Raw genomic sequence first — 25767 nt, 5'->3', positions numbered from 1 at the left:
GCAGTTTACATGTTGCGTTATCAGATTGCTATAATGGTATCTTCATCCCCTCGTGACGATCCAGGTCTTCAGCAACCCATGCCGTAAGAGGCGATCAGGACTGGTCTCTGACTTGGTTGATGCATGTCATTGTATCCCAATTGCGAAGATCGACACACCACTACACACCATCCCATCCCAACCCACACCACACTACTACACACCACACTACTACACACCACACCACTACACACCACACAACTACACACCACTACACACCACACACCACACACCACACAACTACACACCACTACACACCACCCCACACCACTACACTACACACTACTACACACCACTACAAACCACCCCACACCACACAACTACACACCACCACACACCACACACCACTATGCACCACCCTACACCATTACACCCCACCCCACCCCACACCACTATACACCACTACACACCACACCACTGCACACCACTACACATCACACTACTACACACCACTACACACCACTACACACCACATCACTACACACCACATCCCTACACACCACCCCACACCACCGCCCACCACTACACACCACACCACCGCCCACCACTACACACCACACCACTGCACACCAATACACACCACTACACACCACACCACTACACACCACATCACCACATCACCACACCCCTACACACCACACCACTACACACCACTACACACCACACCACTACACACCACCCCACACCACCCCACACCACTACACACCACACCACCGCCCACCACTACACACCACACCACTGCACACCAATACACACCACTACACACCACACCACTACACACCACATCACCACACACCACACCACTACACACCACACCACTACACACCACTACACACCACACCACTACACACCACCCACACCACCCCACACCACTACACACCACACCACTGCGCACCACTACACACCACTACACACCACACCACTACACACCACATCACCACACACCACATCACCACACACCACACCACTACACACCACACTACTACACACCACTGCACACCACACACCACACCACACTACACCACTACACACCACACTACTACACACCACTGCACACCACACCACTAAATGCCACAACACACCACACCACACCACTACACGCCCACCACTACACACCACTACACACGGCATAAATACAGACTACAAAGAGTTCTGTTTATTTTACAAATGTTTTCCGTAAAAGGATGTTATGCCAAAGTCTATAATGATGACGTATTCTACGTAAGTCACAGAACATACATACTGCCTGCTGTTGAAGAACCCCCCCCTTGCACCTGCGGCCTTGGCGTTCCGTACATAGGAACCAACTGTGACTCCTACGTTTCCCTCAACAGACTTTACTCGTCATGGTACAAGGTTTCAATACGCGCTTAAGTATGGACTGAAAATGTTCAACCAAACCAGGGCGACCTCAACAAGAGTCTCTTTTGAAACTTTAATTACATTCCATGAACAAATGCAACGGATAATGATCTCCCGCTGTTCTTGTTTTAAGGGAACAGCATGACACGCCTAAATATAAACCGTGATAAATCAGCTAAATTTAAAAATAAATTGATCTTGTTTTAGCCTGAAAATTGATCTTTTCTACAGATGTGATTACATTGTAATCTACATAGTTCGTCTAGTAGCTCTTCATGATATTTGATAAAAGGAAAGATTACGAAAATGAAAGTATTTATGGTTTCGGTCTTTAAAATAATTTTATTTGGTAAAGGATTTGTTTGTGCAGAAATATAATTTTACTTTTCAATTACTGTTTTTGTCTTTGGGAGAATCTACAGTGCTAAGGCCAGATTTATGTTTGGAGAGTGTTACGGATTTAAGGTCGGAACGAAGATAACAAAAAACAAACCAAAAAACAAATTTCTAATATCGTTTTCCATAAAACGTTAACTAGGAAGTGGGGTGGGGGTGGAGTGTTGTGCGGATGGTGGAGTGGGGCTAGGTGGTGGGGTGTGGCAGGGCATAGGAGCTTGAGTGTATTTATTTTGATAGCGACGGTAAAAGATTTTGTTGTTTATCAAATTTTACTTATAATTAATTTTGGTCGGTGGTATTTACGAAAGAAAAGTGCTTGTCGGATTTTATTTTTTTTAATATTTCGAGTCGACGGATTCGCACACCAACTTTTAATAAAAAGTCTGGAAGTTCAGTTTTTCAATATTCCTTTTGGCATTTTCGTACATTGTGATAGAATATGATTCATAAACATAAGTTTAAAATCATAAATATTATACACTTAGTTGAATGTCTGTTTATATAAGCGAAATGTACACTGTATTTTAGAGGTTGTCTGTACAGTTTCTTCCTGGTTCCCATTATGTGTGGTATGTGGGTAACACAACGCTGTAGTAGTTATAAGATAAATTAAGACAGGGTATAACAACATTAGAAAGATATCTCGTATGCATTGTCACTGAACAAATAGCTATAGCTGGCAGCTTCCTGGCAACGATATACAATTACAATTATTATAAATGTCACATTTTGGGGTCTCGTATGCCAGCTTCTCGTGTGTTTATACTCTAATCAGAATAACCACGATCTGTCGCAACCTTTTCGACGGTTGATGTACGTTTGAACCGACACGTGCATAGAATGAATGATCTGTTCCTTAGTCTAAGGGGGCGGTGGGGTAACCTAGTGGTTAAAGCGTTCGCTCGTCAAGACTCGGGTTCAATTCCCGACATGGGTAAACTGTGTGAAGCCCATTTCTGGTGTCCCCGCCGTTAAATTGTTTAAATATTGCTGAAAGCCATAAAACCATACTCACTCACTCACTCACTCAAATGTAAAGGGTTACAAGCTACGTAATTTGTGTTATCCATCTGCAACTGAACGAGAAATCAAACAGTCTCAAATTGGAGTCTCTTTGGATTCCTCAAGCATTATATTACCATAACTACCACGATAAATTATCACCACGGGGTTGTAATAAGAGTTGGAAGCTATTTGTGTTTAAAATCCAATACTGGTTCCCCAGGAGATATCGCTTCTGAGAGATCAAACAATATATCCGAAGAGATATTGCATTCTTGATCACCTACTAGTTCATTGATCTAAGCGTTAGTTGGGGGTTTAAATATCCAGATATAAACACAAATGAGTTTATTTTGGACTATATTTTACTTCAAAACACGTTTCATCGCATTCCTGCCCCGACGACAGTCAGTCTTCCGAACTTTAATTTGAGAGGATGTACTTGGGTGCAAGGTCAAAACGTCCCTTAACTGTGACGTCATATATAACAATGGCATTACAGTGTGATGTCACTTTACGACTGTGATGTCACACGGGAGCTATTCCACAGACGGGTGGTATTCAAAACGGATTAACCAATTTATCATAGGAATATGTGGTGTGGTATGAACTGACATAAACCCAATGTCTTGTACAGTTGTCGTGAAAGTGCATTAAAAAGCTGGGCTGCAAAAGCTTCAGTCGAATTAAATACATGTATGTGCATTTTCAAATCATTTTGAGATTATGCACATTTTTTAATTTTAATATGGCCTCAAACTCTACCGTGGTCATCACATCAATATGATGTCTCCTTCCCTAATGACTGACTGATGTTGGATAACAGATAAAATCACTTCTTTTAATATCAAATATATAAACCTTCGTAGATAAGAGAACCTCGCGTGTGGAGGTTATTCTACATTAATCGATATGTGGTGAAATATTCAATAATTGATAGGCACAAGGAAGTGAATCTCCATTTACAAACTTAGCAAGTTCCACATCCATTCGACATTCATTCGCAAGAAATGGGGTGACAAATGCACTTCAGAGTTGGCTACCTATCAATACGAGAATCTAGAGGGGCCACCAAAGTGACCACCGTAGTGACCACCATAGTGACATCTAAGAGACAGCCACAGTGACCATCATGGTGACCACCAAAGTGACCACCAACATTACTACCAAAGTGGCCATTAACGTGACCACCATAGTGACTACCAAAGTGGCCATTAACGTGACCACCATAGTGACTACCAAAGTGGCCATTAACGTGACCACCATAGTGACTACCAAAGTGGCCATTAACGTGACCACCATAGTGACTACCAAAGTGGCCATTAACGTGACCACCATAGTGACCACCAAAGTGGCCATTAACGTGACCACCATAGTGACCACCAAAGTGGCCATTAACGTGACCACCTAAGTGACCACCAACGTGACCACCAACGTGACCATCTTAGTGACCACCATAGTGACATCTAAGAGATAGCCACAGTGACCATCATGGTGACCACTAAAGTGACCACCAACATGACTACCAAAGTGGCCATTCACGTGACCACCTTAGTGACCACCAACGTGACCACCAACGTGACCACCATAGTGACTACCAAAGTGGCCACCAACGTGACCACCACCGTGACCACCAACGTGACCATCATAGTGACCATCACATTGACCACCAAAGTGACTACCAAAGTGGCCACCAACGTGACCACCATAGTGACTACCAAAGTGGCCACCAACGTGACCACTTAAGTGACCACCAACGTGACCACCAACGTGACCACCAACGTGACCACCAACGTGACCATCACATTGACCACCATAGTGACTACCAAAGTGGCCACCAACGTGACCACCTAAGTGACCACCAACGTGACCACCAACGTGACCACCTAAGTGACCACCAACGTGACCATCACAGTGACCATCACATTGACCACCATAGTGACCACCAAAGTGACCACCAACGTGACCACCAACGTGACCTCCAATGTGACCACCAACATGACCTTCAACGCGACCACCAACATGATCACCATAGTGATCACTCTAGTGACCACCAAGGTGACCTCCAACGTGACCACCAACGTGACCACCAACGTGACCATAAACTGGCCTCCAAAATGACTACCAACCTGACTACCAAAGGCATGTTTTCGAAATTTCGAGTATTCATTTAATTCTAGTATTTCCTTTTACAAAACGTTTCATCCCTACTTGCCAGTGACGGACAAATATGAACACGTGATTCTAATATAACAAGGTAGCATCGTAATTGTCACGCCATATCTGGATGAATAAACCTCCAAACCAATCAGTCCCCTCGCAAGCACTCTCGCCTTGGAATCCCACGTTTTTCATGTCCCTGTTATCTGTTTACCGTATCTTGACAGTTACAAGATTGAACCGTACCGCATATTACCGGTGTGTCACATTGCTTGTTAAAAGAACCTATGCATTTGGCATTGCGTGGGAAGGGCGCAAACTGACTAAATATTCGTTGCTATGGCCGCTAGCGCTGAGACGGAACCCAGTCATTAGCAACGAAGGGGTGCGATTCGCCAATCGGCTTGTACAGGAATGACACAAATAATCACAAATGTGTGGTAATCTTGGCGTCTCACATCGCGAGCCCCTTCAGTCGGAATTTAATCTTCACTCACGTATTTATATTCATGATTTCATGTTCCAAGAATATATTTACTAAAATAACGTTTATGAAGTACATGAAATATTAGTCTTGTGGTAATAACAGCACATCGATCGTTGCAATTCGTGTACGCTCCTGGCCCCCGCCCAAGAAACAGTATTGTAAATACATGTATATCCGGTGCCAAACATAGGGTCTGTTTAGTGGGTTTTACGGTGAACATTTTTTTCTGTCCACAATCAGATAACATCCTGAATTGCAGAATATGTTGAAAACTATTTCCCGTTGTAATTTTCATACTGTTATTGAATCTTCAAGTAAAAACAATGATAATTTGAAGGACATTCATATTACTTTGCAATCTCTTGACGAAAACATAGTTTCATTTCAGACAGGAAATGGATCAAGTATTATCGAATTTCAGATAGTTCCAGAAGCTATATATCTCTGCTTCACGCAAGTTCATGGTAATGATGTGTAAATTGGAGGAAATATCTCAAAGCAACGGAATCCATGCTGTCAAGTTTCTCTATCTTGAAAATGACCCCAGTGTCCTGTGTCACGAACCCAATTATTGGTTTTTGTTAAAAAGACTTCTACTCCACGTTTATATTTTTAAAATGGCTATGCAATTGATATTTTCATTTCGAAATAAACTTAATATGTCCGCGTTGCGCAATCTGATCAATGGACATATCAGAATATGATCTATACTAAAATGCGCATTCATTTTATTCATGGAGTTCAGTGAATTGCATGGAAACGAGGTTCAATCCTTCTACCTATTTCAATGTAAAAGCGCCATCGAGCGTGGTGGAAAATTTGGAAGAAGCAGTGTTGAATTTCAACAAGACTATTTATTGAAACTATCACAACGCCAATTAGCTCAAGTGTTGTAGGGATTAAGTGTGGGTAAGATTCATCGTCAAATGACCAAACTGGGACCGATAATTCTCATTGGTGTTCGGCTCGTTGGTTTCAAGATAAAACCGAATCTGGTTGTGTTTGATTGCAACTTAAAAATGGCCTCAGGTCCATTACCAGTATCACGTCCATCCAAGGGTTTGTGCATCATCATTAAATAAAGTAGGTGAGGCGTTACGTGAGTGTGTGTGACTTTGGTTTAACGCCGCTTTGAACAGTATTTCAGTTTTTCACGGTATGTTTATCGGAATTCGAATCGAGGGATCCTGGCATGTCTAAGGGACGTCACTCTGCAAGCTAATTACGACTCTTTAAATAGACGACTGGGCCACCAGTGTGCTCTGTGGGAGTCAACAAATTGCCAGAACTACAACTATGCTTGTTGTAAGAGGCGACTAACGGGATCGGGTGGTCAAGCTCGCTGATTTGGTTGATGCATGTCATCGTATCCCAATTGCGTAGATCGATGCGCATGTCAATCACCGGATTGTCTGGTCTCGATTATTCCCAGACCGCCGTCATAAAGCTGGAAAATAGCTGAGTTAATATTCTTAAACAAGAAAAAAAAAAAACAGATCAAGTACCTGGCAAGTACGGGAAAGTTCGCCCATATGTAATCAACCAAACAAATAGCATTTCAATGTACAAACTAAGCAGTCATTACCACAAAGCTTGTTAAAGTAAAGTAAATGTTCTCAAAGCCATTCATCTTACCAGCTCGCATACAAAACTTGTTTGCCCTTATTTCCTTTTATTTGAGTCGGGTTTTTCATGCCAAAAAAACTATTTTCAAATATAGAACTAACGTGGCAGTTAAGGGAAAATTCCTCCAAATGAAAGGGAGTTTTTTATGGAAGAAAACTGTTTTCGAAGTTTGAATTGATGTGTCAGCTAAGGGACGTAACTCGACACGCCACGTTGTCCAGATCACTAAATCACCCTTGTGCCTGTCTGAATGACAAGGATTCCACTGACGATGTTGTCTCATTGTGCAGGTGCTGGCTGCCATCAGATACACACTATGACTACATACTCCATGTCCCTATATTCTGGGTCCTCGTGGTAAGTGAATTATGCATTGCTTGTACTGTCAGAATAAGACCAAGACCCACTTGCACAAAGCAATCTTAGCGCTAAGACTATCTTAAGCCTATGTTAAAGAATGGGAGTTACGATCATCTTAGCGCTAAGATCGCTTTGTGCAAGTGGGCCCCGATGTTCCTATGACCTGTTTATCGAGAACTCACAGAAGAGTGAGTGAGTATGGTCTTATGACACTTTTAGCAATATTCCAGCAATATCAACGCGGAAGACACCAGAAATGGGCTTCTTACATTGTACCCTTGTGAAATCGAACCCGGATCTTCGGCGTGACGAGCGATCGCTTTAACCACTAGACTACCCCACCGCCCCTTGTGGCAGAAGAGTAGATACAACAAAACGTGTTGTTTTTTCAGTGATCTAGTTATGTTCACCCCGCTTTTGCCTTTTACGCCTAGAGGAATAAATCTATTTCGTTGGATAATCGAATATTCTCTGGCGTTGTGGGGCGGTAGGGTAGCCTAGTGGTTAAAGCGTTCGCTTATCACGCCGAAGGCTCGAGTTCGATTCCCCACATGGGTATTATGTGTGAAGCCCATTTCTGGTGTCCTTCGCCGTGATATTGCATGAATATTGCTTGAATATTGCTAAAAATGCCATACTCTATCACGAACTCGCTCACGAAGATGTTTGCTGCTTTAGTGACACCAAAGTTCGTGGGTATGCTGTTGGCACATGGATGATCATAATCTAGGCGAAATTGGGATTCGAACCCACGATCATATGATCTTGTCACTGCTGAGGCAGACAATTCTACATAGATAACGTCCACATCCTTAGACTTCTCAGCTACCCATGCCCCTGGAATATCTATTGGCCATGTGAACATGACGTCATTAATGACGTCGGGAAGACTTGTAAAAATAGATTAAATGAATGGCATTTCATTTGCGTCTGTTCTAATATGAATATGGAATATGCCATTAAAAAGACGAAAACATACCGATGTATTTTGAAATAAAATATGATTGCTTGTATGTAAGCATCTTCCCGAGCCAAGAGAGTTAACTGACTATAAAAGTCTAATTTCCACCGTTGCCGAACTAGGCTGGTATTATGGAGTTACATTTTGGCTGGACTAACGAGTTTATGCATTGTCCAATCAAACTCGCACAACGAAATCGAAATCCGGTTCGTAGACTGTCGTGCAGATTTCGGTCGATTGCAGGATTTGTAAAGCATGCGCACTGCCACCTCGTTGTCAACAGATATTTTCCAAATCCTTTCATGTTTTTAATCAAGGTGCTCACGTTAGTTGATGCACTTCGCGATGTAAGACCCGTTTTATCACAATATAGATATTGATTATCGATCAGATCGTCTTGACTGGGAGCCGCCATTTTTTAAGCAAATGCAAGTGATATGAGAGGTGGCATCTGATTGGTCCATAGGAGAGGCTTAGAAGGGACATAACTCGCTATAGCCACAGGTGGCGCTACGATCGAGCCCAGGAATTCCAGGCTAGTTCGGCAAGGGTGGAAACTGGACTTTTAAAGTCACTTAGCCCTCTTGGAAGATGATATGTAAGCTGTGACAAGGTTGTCTAATCTGTTTGTGTGTCTTTTACAGAGCAACATCCTCTTCCTGTCCGCCATTATCTGGGTTCTCATCACAAAACTGAAGGCCTCACACAATCTGGAAACCCGACAATACAGGTACACACTGACATATTTGACATATTTGATGCACTTCGCGATGTAAGACACTGACATATCAATTATACACACTGACATATTAATTTTACACACTGACATATTAATTAAACATGACCGACCCGTGAAGGTCCGGGGTAGAATAGATCTTCAGCAACCCATGCTTGCCGTAAAAGGCAACTATGCTTGTCGTAAGGGGCGACTAACTGGAACGGGTGGTCAGGCTCGCTGACTTGGTTGCATGTCTTCGGATTGCAATTACGTAGGTCGATGATCATGATGTCAAACACTTGATTGTCTGGTCCAGACTCGATTATTTACAGACCGCCGTCATATGGCTGTAATATTGTTAAGAGGGGCAACAAACAAACAAACATTAAACATAACTACTCTGTGCGTTTGTTGGTTTGCCTATGCGTGTTAGTGAGTTTGTGTGTTTGTGTGTCTGACGTTTATGTTTTTGTGTCTGCACATCTACTGCTTTTATGCGTGCGTGCGCGCGCATATGCACTGATGTAGATCATGCTGAAGGCATGTTTGATTGCCGACAAGGGTACAACGTGTGAAACCCGTGATATTGCTGGAATATTGCAAAGAGCGGCTTCAAACTCACTCACTCACTCACTCTCACAGATTACGATGTGTGCCATATACGCGTTTTAAATAATGTGCGATGTTATAATTTGTCTCATATAGATTTTGTCTTTCTAATTTTACAACTGGAAATTGAACTCTACTGTGCTGAGAAGTCAATACAGGTTTTACGGTTATCGTTTTCCAGAAAGGCCGTGAAGGCTACCATTATCCTCTTTCCCCTGCTGGGGGTCACCTACGTGCTTTTCTTGATTCCGCCGAGCAACGACCACGTGGTACAGACCGTGTTTCAGTATGCCAATGCTTTCCTTCAGTCATTCCAGGTAAATCCCTTTCTGTATAAAACGCTGCGAAATCTATTGAGGGTTCGGAAAATGTAAATTTGCTTTTCGTATTCTTTGTAGGAACAAAGTTTAAGAAAAGCGAGGTTCTTATTCCTTGTTTCTGGAAACACCCGTGATTGTGCTGATATGTCTTGCATTTATGCTCTGAGGTAATTTTCAAAAATAAGAAACATGGCCATGTGAAGACTAATGTGGAGAATCTCCGTTATTAGTCGAACTTGTCTGACAATATTAACACATACGGCCCAGGACACAGGGTCGTAACTAACTATCTACAATGACTCCACGCAACTTCCTGACTTCCTGTCAATGCCTACTCGCAACAAATGACCTACAGACAATAGTTCCTCAAAACTAATGACCTACAGACAACAGTTCCTCACAATTAATGACCTACAGTGAATGCCTTCTCGCAACTAATGACCTACAGACAATGGTTCCTCGCAATTAATGACCTACAGACAACAGTTCCTCGCAATTAATGACCTACAGTGAATGCCTTCTCGCAACTAATGACCTACAGACAATGGTTCCTCGCAATTAATGACCTACAGACAACAGTTCCTCGCAATTAATGACCTACAGTGAATGCCTTCTCGCAACTAATGACCTACAGACAACAGTCCTCGCAATTAATGACCTACAGTGAATGCTTTCTCGCAACTAATGACCTACAGACAGTGGTTTATCGCAACTAATGACTTACGGACAATGGTTCCATGCAACTAAAGACCTACAGACAATACTTTCTCAAAATCAATTACCTACAGACAATGGTTCCTCGCAACTAAAGACATACAGCCAATGGTTCCTCACAATAAATGACCTACAGTGAATGCCTTCTCGCAACTAATGACTTACAGACAATGGTTCCTTGCAACTAATGACATACAGGCAATGGTTCCTTGCAACTAATGACCTACAAGCAATGGTTCCTTGCAACTAATGACCTACAGACAATGGTTCCTCGTAACTAATGACCTACAGACAATACTGTACCAAAACCTATTACCTACAGACAATGGTTCAATGCAACTAATGACCTACAGACAATGGTTCCTCGCAACTAATGACCTACAGACAATACTGTACTAAAACCAGTTACCTACAGACAATTGTTTCTCGCAACTAAAGACTTACAGACAATGGTTCCTCACAATTAATGACCTACTGTCAATGCCTACTCGCAACTAATGACGTGCGGAGGATAGATCATCGCAACTAATGACCTACAGACAATACTTTCTCAAAACCAATTACCTACAGACAATGGTTCCTCGCAACTAAAGACCTACAGACAATGGTTCCTCACAATTAATGACCTACAGCGAATGCCTTCTCGCAACTAATGACCTACAGACAATGGTTTATCGCAACTAATGACCTACAGACAATACTTTCTCAAAACCAATTACCTACAGACAATGATTCCTCGCAACTAATGACCTACAGACAATGGTTCCTTGCAACTAATGACCTACAGACAATCGTTCCTCGAAACTAATGACCTACAGACAATACTTTCTCGCAAATTATTACTTACAGACAATGGTTCCTCGCAACTTATGACCTACAGACAATGTTTCCTTGCAACTAATGACCTACAGACAATCGTTCCTCGCAACTAATGACCTACAGACAATACTGTCCCAAAATCAATTACCTACAGACAATTGTTCCTCGCAACTAAAGACCAACAGACAATGGTTCCTCACAGTTAATGACCTACTGTCAATGCCTACTCGCAACTAATGACGTGCGGAGGATAGATCATCGCAACTAATGACCTACAGACAATACTTTCTCCCAAATTATTACTTACAGACAATGGTTCCTCGCAACTTATGACCTACAGACAATGTTTCCTTGCAACTAATGACCTACAGACAATCGTTCCTCGCAACTAATGACCTACAGACAATACTGTCCCAAAATCAATTACCTACAGACAATTGTTCCTCGCAACTAAAGACCAACAGACAATGGTTCCTTGCAACTAATGACCTACTGTCAATGCCTTCTCACAACTAATGACGTGCGGAGGATACTAGTTGTTCCTCGCAACTAATGACCTACGATAAATGGTTCCACGTTAATAAAGTCGCAACCAAGGGTAGGTCACACATATGTGAATTCAAGTAGTAATGGAAGAACGTACTGCTTATGTTCAGGCCAGTTAACTTCTCATCAGACAATACTGACAACATGACAAAAGTGACATAACATAATTTATCCTAGCATCCTAGAATTTCAAACATATACAAATACATATTTAAAATGAACTATATGACCGGTGCTGCTGACACCCATGATGTTAACGAGGAACAGCTTATCATTTTTTTCCTCTTGATGCCTATATTGGGGACGAGAATTAAAGATTGTGCGAAATCCCCTACATGATCAAACCTTCATGTGAGTATACAATGTCAACGCCAGAAAACAACCAATCTCGATTATCCGCCGAAAAAGACTCAAAAAGGCAAAATAGAGGTGATACTTATATTAATGGATCACTGAATGTCAGCGATGCCAGCAGGTGTTCGCTATAGGATAGGCACATAACATTGACGTTCAGAAACATTAACGTGACTTAGTATGATGAGTTCTCCCGACACACATTTAAGTACTGAATACTACGGTGGCCCATAAGGGACATGGAGTCTGTTTTTCCATATTTTGATATTTCACTTACTTTTATCGTTACCTTTTGCAAATTAACACGATTTGTCTTACAAATATGTGATAAATCATGTGTAAAGAAGATATTGAATCGCTGAAAAGTGAAACGAAAATGTCAAAAACTAAAAATGAAAATGTCAAAAAACAAAAGCGAAAATGTCAAAAACTAAAATGAAAATACAGAAAAATAGTTTTCTGTGGTTTCATTTTAGTTTTTGACATTTTCGCTTTTGTTTTTGACATTTTCGTTTTGGTTTTTGACATTTCCATTTTAGTTTTTGACATTTTCGCTTCAAATTTCAGCGACTCAATAGCTACTTGAAAGTACATTTTCCTTGTTTTCGGTTGTTTTTATACATGATTTATCACATATTTGTATGACAAATTGTGTTAATTTGCAAAAGGTTACGATAAAAGTAAGTGAAACATCAAAATATTGAAAAACAGACTCCATGTCGTTTATGGGCCACCGTAGAATACTGTTGGTACTCCTTACACTTTCACCGTCATATAGCTGGAATATTGCTGCGTGCGGCATTAAACAACAAACAAACAAACCTTACACTTTCATGGTCGCTAGCGGGCTCTGTCTAACGCCATGATCACCAATTGTCACTGGGCCACTGAGCTACTTTGTGGCCGGCTGGTCACAGTGTCATCATGGCAATGCTCCCCCTGGGTTACTGATTGTACTTCTTTACTGACATTATGCGGTGAATCGGGACTGGGTGACAGCTTCATATCACCTGCAAACTTGTTTTATTGACATCCACCAAATGGTATAAATCACCTCTTCCCGTGGGTCGCTCTTGTTTTAAGTAGTGCTAGGTTCAAGTGAACTTGCATCACAATGTTTCAGACTGGCTGGCGAAATATCACTTGACTCGTCTGGTATCTCAAGTGTTATGATCTATCAATCCAGCAGCACAATTACGAACTGTCAATGGTCAATTGGGGGCACACAGAGCGCGAACAACAAATTACGGCCATTGCTCTGTTTGGAACACAGTGGTTTACAGTTAGAAGTGAGTGAGTGAGTGAGTGAGTGGGTTGGTGAGTGAGTGAGTGGACGAGTGAGTGAGTGAGTGGGTGGGTGGGTGGGTGAGTTAGTGAGTGAGTGAGTGAGTGAGTGAGTGAGTGAGCGAGTAGGTGAGATGGATTTAATACATAAAACAGTATTCCAGTTATATCACAGCGTCAGCTTCATGTAGGAGGAAAGACCGAAGTGATACAGTTCTTAGACGTTTACCAATGTAGTGAAACCCAGCAGCGTGAAACTTAGCTACAATCGGGGCGAACCGGGATTCGAACCCACGACCATAGGTTTCTGGGGCCAAGGGACGCAACTCTGCTCAGCGAATTGTGGCGCCTCAGACGACTTGGCCACCCGTGTGCCCTTCAGTTTGGAGCGGTGTTAGCAAACCACCCGACGTTCTATGACAGTTTGTTTCTGTTATACTGTGGCTGTGGTTATACTGTTACGGCTAAACTCGTTTTGTTCTTGTATGTATAGTATTTATCGCCGCATTCAGCAATACCCTGGCTACATGGCGGCCACATGTAAATGATATAGTCTTCACTACACAATCCAGTGATTGATATTGTGTCAACGTCCTACGGGATTAGATGACATAAATAAGAGAAGGAGTGACTTATTGGATGCTGTTTTATCCCTCAGTAAGCAATACTTCATCTGCATCACGACAACATGAAAATGTATCGATATTATGCCAGGATATCCAGTTGTTGACAGCATGATTATCGACGCCCTTGGAATTACCATGGTTTGGTCACACATTATAACGACCTAATCACCTTTATAGTCTGAAGACCGCCTCCGTGGTCTAGTGGTAGAGCGTCCGCCCGGAGAGCGGAAGGCCCGGGGTTCGATCCCCGGACGCGTCATACCAAAAGACGTTAAAAGATGGTACTTGTTGTTACCCTGTCTGGCGCTCGGCATTCAGGGGCTGAAACAAGGACTGGTCGGCTCGGAGTCAGTATACTGTGTCTGAGTGGGGTATTCATGTTAAACTGCGGCATGGTATCTCAGTGAGCTAGCACTATAAATCGGCATCAGTCCGGACTAGTACAAGCAACCACAGACACACACACGTACATGCACGTCGCTATATAAGTGCAATAATCTTGGACGCGACGTTAACCCCAATTTCACCTCACCTCACTTTTAGTCTGAACGGGGAACTGGATATATTCTGTTCTGTCAGCGTTAATGTAGACCTGATTATTAAGTGCAGTGATGTGATCTAACAAATATTTGGAGTAAGTGAGAACAGTTTATGGTTCTGTAATGTACCAACAATATCATAAAAATACCTAAAATAACATTAAAACATAATTCAGGGGTGCTGAATTAAACCTGTTGTTGCGCAACACGAGTGAACACTAAACTGAGGGACCGACCATATGATATTGTTTGGGCTGCCTGGGATTAAGCCTAAATATTTTTTCGAAAAAACACATCACACTCATGTAATTTGTGTGGCAGATTATTTCTTTTTATCAACATTCTGAACATAATTATGTTTTTCAAGCATTTCAGGGGATATTGTTTTCGATAAAATCAAATGGTCGACCCCTACGAAAAATGCGGAAGCTAAGTCAATCATAGAGCAGGCTGTCATGAACTATAGAGTGAGTGAGTGAGTATGGTTTTACGCCGCTTTTAGCAATATTCCAGCAATATCACGGCGATTGACACCAGAAATGGGCTTCACACATTGTACCCATGTCGGGAATCGAACCCGGGTCTTCAGCGTGACGAGCGAACGTTTTAACCACAAGTCTACCCGATCGCCCCTCGAACTATAGAGGATACGCATCATCACGAATAACAACATACACACAGCAATCAGCTGTGAAAACATTCACGACATCAAACGACGCCCACGCCCGCTTTATATATCAATTCCGCCACCATCGTAAACCATAATGGTGGACTGTTAGCCTAAATACCTAAGTGCCCCTAATTCTATATTATCCCGTCTTCTTATCCCAATCTCCAAAGTGGCCCAAGCCTGATAAATGGCTTCGGTGTCCAATGAACCATCGCTAATGCCACCCAGGGACGTGATTATCCGGAGGAATGTGTACTCAGGTCGCTAAACTTTCCTCCTTCTTCATCACAATCCTCAAAATGGTCCTAATCGGCATTAAGGAGGAACTGAATATATTTGTCTATCTGACTGTGTCCTTCAGACTTTCGGAACTATTAATTGTGATGGTCAAGGCGGGTGTTTAGGATAGATTTTGTATCATCTTTCTTGCTCAGTGCTGTTAATTTTTAATATGGTTAACCTTTAAGCGACAGCTCGTAGATTATATGTGGAGACACGCATTTGTACAGCGCCAGACAGGGTAACAACAAGTGCCATCTTTTAACGTCTTTTGATATGACGCGACCGGGGATCGAATCCTGGGCCTTCCGCTCTCCGGGCGGACGCTTACCACTCGACCACGGGTTAGGAGATACGGTCTTCATCTTGTTAAAATACAATTTATTTACTGAAGCAACCGAGTGGCCTAGTCTACCGCCGTTCTGATACCCTTTTCAACGCTCGAATGAATAATCTCCATATGTTCCGCGAAAAAGGTTATATCGTTAACATATTTATTCCTAAAGTGGCGTCGTTTCCCACTTTGTATATATCAAAACTTTTCTATATTTATTTTTCTTTCAAATTGTTAAACACGATTACAATTTGAGCGAAATCGATATCAAGAGAAGGTTGCGCATTTTGTCACTATTCAACAACACGTCCCACCCGGCATGGATACCCCGTTACCTAGGTGATGTAGGTCATCCTGGAGTAGTCAGCTCACATATGATGTCAATCGATGATTTACACAGCTTGATGTATGCGCAACGGAAATTCTTTGTTTTGAATGTTAGCAAATAAAACACACTTTGATATATTTACCATGATCACGGACCTCATATAAAAAATAAATACACACAGGCACCGCTTTGACATTTTCGAACGAGTAATTTGTGAATGTACGAGCATGTGTGGCTTGGCTTGGTCGTGTGAGGCGTCGCAATAGGTCATGTGTCTCTTTGGTGTGGTAGAATCCCAGCATCATGTGTTCGAATCCCGATTTCCCCACTATTCATATAGTCTTTGATTTGTCAGCACCATGTTTGTGACTGTGGGTTTCATCAATGATCAACGTCATGTCGGGTTTCACCTCCATACCGGGGGGCACGGGTGGCCCAGTCGTCTAAGGCGCCGCGATTCGCTATGCAGAGTTGCGTCCCCTGGCCACGCCAGAAACCTATGATTGTGGGTTCGAATCCCGGTTCGCCCCAATTATGTTTCTAGGTTTGTCAGCACCATACCCGTGCTCGTGGGTTTCACCGAAGTGGTAAACGTCCGAGACCTGCATCACTTCGGGCTTTCCTCCCACATTAAGCTGACACGCCGCGATATAACTGGAATACTGTTAAAAGCGGCGTTAAACCCAACTCACTCACTCACTCACCTCCATACCGACGCGCATGATTGGACAGAAAAGCTAATCGGCGTCTTGTAGCTATCGCTGCCAATAGGAGATTGCGAAGTGGGAAGGGATAATTTCCACCACCACCCCAGCCCTCACAACCCAACCCCACCCACCCACCCCCGAGACGACGGTTGCTCAGAGTGACTTTCAATCGACCAACTTTACATAAATAAATCATGTGTTTAACATCACTATTTAATAAGATCCTTTGACACGCACACTGCAGAACTAAGCTAATTGCGATCTGTACTGTTGTATATCATTTCAAGACAGTTTTATGTGTTTTCTACTGGCAATTTTAGTTGTTTTTTTATTGTTCGTTTGTTTTTGCCAACAACAATGCAGCTGACATAAATAACCGCACTTGAAATCCTGTGTTATGTCATTATGTGCGTAGGCTTTGGATCACATTACATCTTAGAATTTTTAAGAAAAGATTTCGATGGCATGCTTCTTTATATTGACAGCAGTGTTGTATGCGATGTAAGGTGTATGACTCACCTCCTAGCGCTGCCATGGTGATTAATATCTTTGCTGTTTTCAGGGTCTCTTCGTGGCGGTGTTCTATTGCTTTTTAAATGGCGAGGTAAGTATCATATTGAAACAGATTGCGACATGAGTGAGCGTGTCAAACCTTTTAGAAAAAAAGTATCAGTATGATATGCAGACGAATGTGAAAATTCTTGTTCTGAGAAGTAGTCTTTTCTGTATAGTTAGTCGTGCAGAAAATCTTTTGTAAACATGACAGGCTGTGACGTCAGCTATGGTGACGTCATACATATGACGTCACTATTTGTAACTGCATTCCTATTGTAATGTTGTAGAGCGGATAACCTCACTATGACGTATATAATATGTTAGATATGTAGAGGATATTTCCAAATTTGACTACTCATCACTGACAAAAATTATGGCACATGCAATTCCCTAGTTTGGCCATCGAGTTTTTTTCCCAGGTGAGCAACTGCCTTGCCTTTGCAGGTGTTTGCGACGAGTGCCACTGGTGGGTCGGGATACGCTCACTTTATCGCGAACACCTGGTGTCCTCACTTTTTGATAGTGATTATGATTAATCATAAATACATGCTTATTCACCTGGTCGGAATCGTACAATGTGTTCCGCTGTTACCAGACATGTCTTGGGATTATGAAAAAAGGATTTGTCATTGTTATTCACATGTGTAGGCATGCCCTTCATATGGACAAGGGTTAATATGTCCTCAGGAGCCAATGCTTGTCGCAAGACAACAACATGAAGAAGGTTGTCAGACTCGGTGCATGGGCCGTTTTCCTGCATCGTTCCCCGACAGTATGGGGCGTTACTTATAATATTAATCACGGGTTTGCCTGGTCCAGACTCTGACAGTGCTTTAAAACTAACAAACTAACCAAGTGGTCTGCGCTCAACTTTTCGCGAACACCTGGTAACATCACTCTTTCATAGCGATTCATAAACGCTGCTTGAGGTTCAGTCAGAATCGTACAATGGACTCTGCTTTTGGTAGAGATTTCTTATGATTATGGAAATTGTTTTGTCACTTTAGATAAAATAACACGTCACTGAATACACATGTACCGTTACACAGCTCGATCCTAGACCATATCTGACACATCTCCTTTACTGGGTAACAGAGACTTGCAATACATATGGCGCTACGACCGCCACAATTCCCAATGGCAAGTTCTTGAAATGACATGTCAGTATATAGGCAGCTGTAGGAGGACAGGGTTTGCCCGTGGTTGCGTAAAGCCCAAATAATTCCCCAAAACGCAAACTTTATTAGATATCGATCTTTTTGCAAATTTGATTTATTTTTTCACTTTTACCGTAGTCTGAATAATGTCTTTTAAATGATTGGCGTCTTTCACGACGAACGTTTTAAATACGTGATACTTCCACATCACGATTTGACGAGTCTTATCATTGCGATGTCCTGAAGCGCTCTTAACACGAACAACCTTATAAAATCTTCTTTCAAATTATGCACAGAAATGGGGCTAGAAATATAATTTACGTCGCGAGTTTCAATGCAATTCTTTACATCATTGCAACTGATAACGTCTTTAGGCTGCCACCTCAACCAAATATCCTTGAAGGCTGCAAACACGGCGGAGTATATGGAACGAGATCGGTTTAGATCTTTCGATTGGTTCTTTTGAAACACGTAAGCGTATCTTTTTATAGCGGCATCACCTACAAATAAATTGCTCAACAGAAAGACAGACAGACGGTTGAGATGAGATTAGAAGAAAGTGACTAGAGTATAAATTAGCTTGGCTCTTTAATCTACGATGGCTCCTATTGCACTGGTATATATCTTCAATCATCTTGGTTGCTTTAAACATGTCAACACTTACGCACCGAAGCATGTTCAGTAGGAGTTGATTTGCTTTTTATTAGGCGTTTCAGTCTAACTGTCTGGGTATCGTCTCTTTGAAAGACAGGCTTGCTCAATGTGATAGGAAACGCTTTCAAAGTCATCTGGACTTCTCCGCTAGACGCGCAAGCTAATCACATGTAAATCTATAAGGCCAGGTGCAGTAAGGTGTTAACATTGATATGGGGAAAGGAATGCCTGGCTTGTTTTTTTTATTGTTTATGTCTAAGATACATCGCTTGTGGATGTATGATGGCTTAACTTGTACCGCGTTGGATGATGAATCGTGGTAAAAAGAGACGTGATCACGTGATTAAGAAACAATGACATTGTGAATTACATTGCGTCGTTATGATAAAGTCGTGGACTGGTGTTGTGGGTGAGTATGGTTTTACGCCGCTTTTAGCAATATTCCAGAAATATCACGGCGGGGAACACCAGAAATTGGCTTCACACATTGTACCCATGTGGGGAATCGAACCCGGGTCTTCGGCGTAACGAACGAACGCTTTAACCACAATTCAACCCACCGTCACTGGAATGATGTATATTGATATTGGTAAAATTATATTGATGTATGTACCGTATATCTTGCCAGTCTGAGACAGTTTAGTATCTAAAGATTATTGACGACGGTGTACTGGTTTGAAGCCCTTTTAATCTTGTATTGGTTAAACGAGCACTGTGCTTGTACCATGTCTCGCATGAATAAGCAATGTAAACTGCTAGGCATAAATAAAATATCCACCCGTATTTGATAGTGGCTAAAAATGAAACAATCAAGTAATGGTTATTCGAATGTGATGTATTAACTACGGGTGTCAAAGTAGTGTTTTGGACCTGAAGTTTGCTGTGTTTCGGCGATTGTTTTTAGCCCTGTGATATAGATATATACAAAATATATACTTCATCACGAAACATCCTTATGTCACATGAGTCCATGTCTACACACATAGCCACAAGAAATCACAAGAGTCAATTTACGATTCCGACTGTATTGTGAGCATGTTTTTATGAACCACTATCACCTAGTAATTGTACCAGGTTTTGCAAAAATATGAGCGTATCCTGCCCCACCAGTGGCACCCGTCACAAATAAAGCGACAAACCTTTTTTCCATATCCATATCCAATAAAAATCTCTGCACAAAGCCGAGTCGATTGTACGATTCCGACTATATCATGAGCATGTCTTTATGAATCACTATCAAACAGTTATGATACCAGGTGTTCGCGAAAAGGTGAGCGTATCCACCCCCACCGGCGGCACCCGTCACAAACACATGCAAAGGCAAGTCAATTGTTCACGTGAAAAAACACGGGAACACACGGCAGAAGTCAAAATAGGGAACTGCATCGGACATCACCCCTGTCACCGATGCGTCAAATTTGGAAATGTCCTCCACATTTCCACCATAAACGTTTTTGAAACACATGCGAAGGCAAGTCAATTCCTGTTCGAGTGAACCTCAAATGTAGATACCAAGGTTGGAGATGCTGGAGTATTACTCGACATAAAGGAAAAGTTGGCTTTTGGAAAGTTAAAGTCATCTCTCTTATAATACAGTCTTGTACAGAGCGTTTTGTCAAAAGAATTTGGTTTAATGCCGAATTTTGGTTCAGCAGTATTTTATCTATATTACGGCGTGTCATGCGGCAGACAATCTAGAAATGATGAAGTTTTTGCACGTTTACCACTTTGGTGAGTGAGTGGGTTGATGGAAGCTATGAACATGGGTATCATGCAGTCAAACCAAGGATCATAACATGCGTGAACCCAGATCATAAACTTCTGGCACGAAAAAGGAGCACAGCTAACTGGGCATCCTTCAAATACAGCTGATTATTGTTTATATTTGAGGGCATTTTTTCTTTGAAATATCTATACACTTTTTATACACGTTCTGCAACACCTTGGTGTCATTGTTTGTAGACATTATGCCTAGTTTCATCGCGAAATTATTAGAGGTGGGGTCAGATGGGGTTTACGTCGCGTTCAAATTTATGTCACTCATAAAGCGGCATGAATGCAAGTGTACTGACTGTTTTATAGTGCTAGTCCACTGAGATACCATACCTAAATACAACATGGATACCCCACTCAGACAGTCTATTGCCTCCGATCCGAGTCCAATCCTTGTTTTATATCTTTAAGACCGAGCGCCAGACAGAGGAGTAGTGAGCAATATTTTAACGTCAAAGTCAAAAGAAGTTTATTGTACAAAAGGCCTCCGGCCCATATACAATAGAGAATTACGCATGTAGATACAGTCATAAATGTTACACATTTGGATATACACGTTCTTTGATTAATTCACTTCTTTTGGCTAATGAATGCTTAATATATAGAGACAAATTTAATATATTAGATTCGTTCTTTGTCGTCACACTAACTACAAAGGCGTTTATCCATGACATTGCTATTAAATAATCTTTTATATATTTCTTCGAAGATCATTGTAAAAATGGACAGTCAAACACAAAAAGAAATTCATTAAGAAACATATTTACATTTCCAACGGACTGACATAGCCATATAAAACCCAAACCATGCGAAAATAAAAGATTTCTTACTTGCGATGTACAAGTATTCTTTCGCATGTTATTTAAATGTAGAAGCATGTTATAAGCTAATTTAGGGAGAGGTTGTTCATGCATATGAAGGATTTTAAACCAGTATTTTAAACATCTAATCTGAGAGTTAATATATAATGGGTATCTACCACATTCACCATAAACCATACAATTTGGTGTAGAAGATCCGACACAAAGAAACTTTTAACATGCTCTTGGTATGACGCGGTCAGATGATCCAACTACTGACCTTCAGCCCTCCGGACTTCAACTCTATTCTGGGTACAATGTGTGAAGCCCATTTCTGGTGTCCCCCCGCCGTGATATTGCTGGAATATTGCTAAAAGCAGCGTAAAACCTTACTCACTCACTCTCACTCAACTCTATTCACTACACCACGGGGGAGATCAGAAAATCATTCAACCTTTACGGAACCTTTAATTGTAAAGAAAGTACAATTGTGTTCCAGTTTCTATAGCAAATACCTCCTGATCAAAATAGGTATTGGCTTCACCTGTTTCTCTCAGAACCCGTCGAATATGCGAATCGGATAGTTCAAATGTGTGTGCCGAACCGCAGGCCGCAGTGATACAGCTGGAATATTGCTGACTGCTTCGTTAACCAAAGGTCATTCACCCACTCACTCAAACAAGACTAACTGGTCAAGTAAATCTCTTTTTCCACGCAGGTACGAGCAGCCATTCGTAAAAAGCTCAGCAACTACCAGGAGAGTCGAAGTATCGTTACGAGGTACACGAAGACGTCATTTGTGGGTTCACCAGCTCGCTCCACCAGCAACTATAACCAGAGCCTTCAAATGAGCACGTGTAATGGCGGAAAACAAAATGGCTGCCGTGGAAAGAGACCCAGCGAGAGTTCGCGTGGAATGGAAGAGGAAGCCGAAAACATGTTGTGACTTCTCACAGGAAAGTTAAAGTCAAAAAGAACATCCCGCGTCAGACTGAACATTGACGAGGTAATGTTGTAATTGGTAGATATTATTCTATCACTTAAAGACAATTGCGCTGAGTGGATATTTTGAGAGAAAGATTGTCATTGCAAAGTGTAGGTGCCATTGAGTAATACCGTTCCCTTACCATAACTGTAAGGGCACTTTGTTATGGCGACTCCTGTGTGAGGTTCAGGACAACGTTAAATTTTAAGAGATTTATTGCTGTTTATTTTTAAATGTTGTCTAGCAAAGATTCTTCAAACATGTAATTGACCTGTATGAATGCGACGAATTCACATCCTCAATAACCTTGTGCGTTATATCTCTATTCGCTTTATGATAAAACCCTCGACCCACTCACAACTATAACTTCGGTTCGGAAGTGACGTCATTGCCTCAATCATTCCAACTCTCTCTCTGTCTCTCGCTTATGGCGTACTTTGATTGGAGTGCTTTTTTTCTTGTCGTTTCGTTCGAATCCGGCTCAAAACGAAGTACAGTGGTGAGTGGGTTTATGATATATAATAGAATAAAGATATATCTAATACACTTGCTTATCGGGGATAAATAATTCATTGAAAGAGTATTTATGTAAGTTCCACCATGGGAGGAGACGTAGTTTACATAAAATCAGAAATAACCATTCCATAAAACGTGTATAAGTTTCGTGCTTATGTTGAATTATTTGAAGGTTACTCATGTGCTTCTTGAATGTGCCATATAAACGTATCGACACATGTATGTATTCATATGTAAATAGAACGTGTAAATAGACATTATTAATTCATAAACTATAGCTATACACGTTTTCATTCCAAAACTTTCATATTTCCAACTGGGATTACGTATTTCACAACAACAATACCGGCGTTTCATTTTTATATACAGACATCATATCTTATCCCAGATTATATATAAGTCTATATACCAGTATTCAAATTCAATCTAACGCAAGGAACATTTGGAAAAACGTCTTTTGAAGGACGTCATTCGATATGTTGGAAATTGAGGGGTCAATCCACATAAAGAATCTTTGAAATGAGCGTTTTTCCATATTCTAGACATCTTTGGAAAGAGTTTTTTACTGTGATGAAATTTCTATTTCAGACTCCATTGTTGCATACAGAAATTTCAGAAAAAATGTGTCAATCGATTCAGTTGGAATGAAAAAAATTATTTCCAATACATTTCGTGTCTAAGTGTAGTTAATCGAAGAAAATGTGTGCCCTTGTATTTTCCGTGGGTTGAGTAGGGCATGACACGAATACCGCTGTAATGACATTTTCTGCATAATATCATCAGAACGATCACTTCGAAAAAAACTTATAATAATATATTACTAACAGTATATTTAAAAAAAAAAAAACTTTAAAGGGAACGTTAGCATGGATGCATTATTATTTGTCCGTCACGTCAATTACGTGGGTTTAGAGAGCTATTTGTTCTTAATGTTTCTCAATTACCGCCCGATTTCTTTCTGCCTGGTCAAATAAAACAATGTCGCCCTGAAACTGTTGACATTTTGAAGTTTATGTGATGAAACCGCATGACAAGTATTTCCAAGATCAGTGGGTCAGTATGCAGTCCAATTATATTCCGAAATCCCTGGGGAGAATACAAACCGAGCTCGTTGGTAGATACGTAGGTCGTGAAATGGGAAATTTGCAGAAAACAGTCAGGATAAGACTGTAAGATATGTGGTGATAGTCGCGCGTGCAGTAATCTATTTCTTACACACTGTGAAATCGCACCATTTTAGTGTCTAATCGATATATTTTTCTCTATTCTGATGGTCGTAGTGGTTCATTAACACATTACACAACGGTGATGAGTCATCCAACTTACTGCTTACAACTCAAACCTATTTTGACCCTCCCCCAAAAGGTGTCAACCATACACGTGGACTAACAAGCGATGATGTTAATACACACTAGATGCGATCTCTTAAACCACAAAGTTCCACCACAGACGTGAATTCGTCTATAGCAGGATCCACTAATCAATGACTTACAAACAGGAAAGTAGTCCGTCATAATCTGACCTCAGGTCACACCCATGGAGTAGCCAATCACAGACCTGCAATTCGATCTCACACGCGTTGGATACGGATATTTCTACACTGCATATGAATTAATGTTTACACGATGTACTGTTAGAGGTCTAACCGAATGGAATTATAGAATATAACAATGCTCTTGGGGAATGGGTGGCCAATTCGTCTAAGGCGCCGCAACATTCGTGACCAACTCGTGTTATTCCGGGACAGGCCGAATAGCGACTCGTGCCCCACTGATGGCCATTTTTGCGACCGGGTTTCGTCTTAGCGCAAACGGGCATACCTAAAACAATTGTCAACTCGTTGCGTAATGGTTCACTTACATTTCCCCATATATTATATATATTTCAGATGCAATTTAATCCACATCGGTACGTGCGGAATTATACAGTATGATTGAACACATTTAACTTTGTCTTTGGTATATTTTTAGATGTAAAATCCAAAAATAATTCTGAGGGTTTCTTTGACGAAGAACTTGAAATCATGCGCGCATTCTGATTGGTTTGTCGTATTTTCGCACATAGCATTCATCGATAGGAGGACG

At 41.4% G+C, this 25767-nt stretch overlaps 1 protein-coding gene across 1 annotated transcript in view; it reads left to right on the top strand.

The window, feature by feature from the left end:
- The window catches only part of LOC124135097 (corticotropin-releasing factor receptor 1-like), a 168635-nt gene extending 143151 nt beyond the window's left edge, over positions 1 to 25484 (top strand). Inside the window, exons 8-12 of the mRNA XM_048389284.1 lie at positions 7366 to 7432; positions 9041 to 9126; positions 9905 to 10040; positions 17806 to 17847; positions 22901 to 25484. Coding sequence (XP_048245241.1) covers positions 7366 to 7432; positions 9041 to 9126; positions 9905 to 10040; positions 17806 to 17847; positions 22901 to 23128 — 559 coding nt within the window. The 3' untranslated portion in view covers positions 23129 to 25484. The remainder of the gene's footprint in view (positions 1 to 7365; positions 7433 to 9040; positions 9127 to 9904; positions 10041 to 17805; positions 17848 to 22900) is intronic.
- Positions 25485 to 25767: the final 283 nt, after the last annotated feature.

The sequence above is a fragment of the Haliotis rufescens genome, unplaced genomic scaffold, assembly GCF_023055435.1.
Source record: "Haliotis rufescens isolate VD_foot unplaced genomic scaffold, xgHalRufe1.0.p SCAF_10, whole genome shotgun sequence".
In the NCBI taxonomy this organism is placed as follows: Eukaryota; Metazoa; Mollusca; class Gastropoda; order Lepetellida; family Haliotidae; genus Haliotis; species Haliotis rufescens.
Note: the sequence above shows the minus strand (reverse complement) of the source record. Positions and strands in the feature narration are given on the sequence as shown.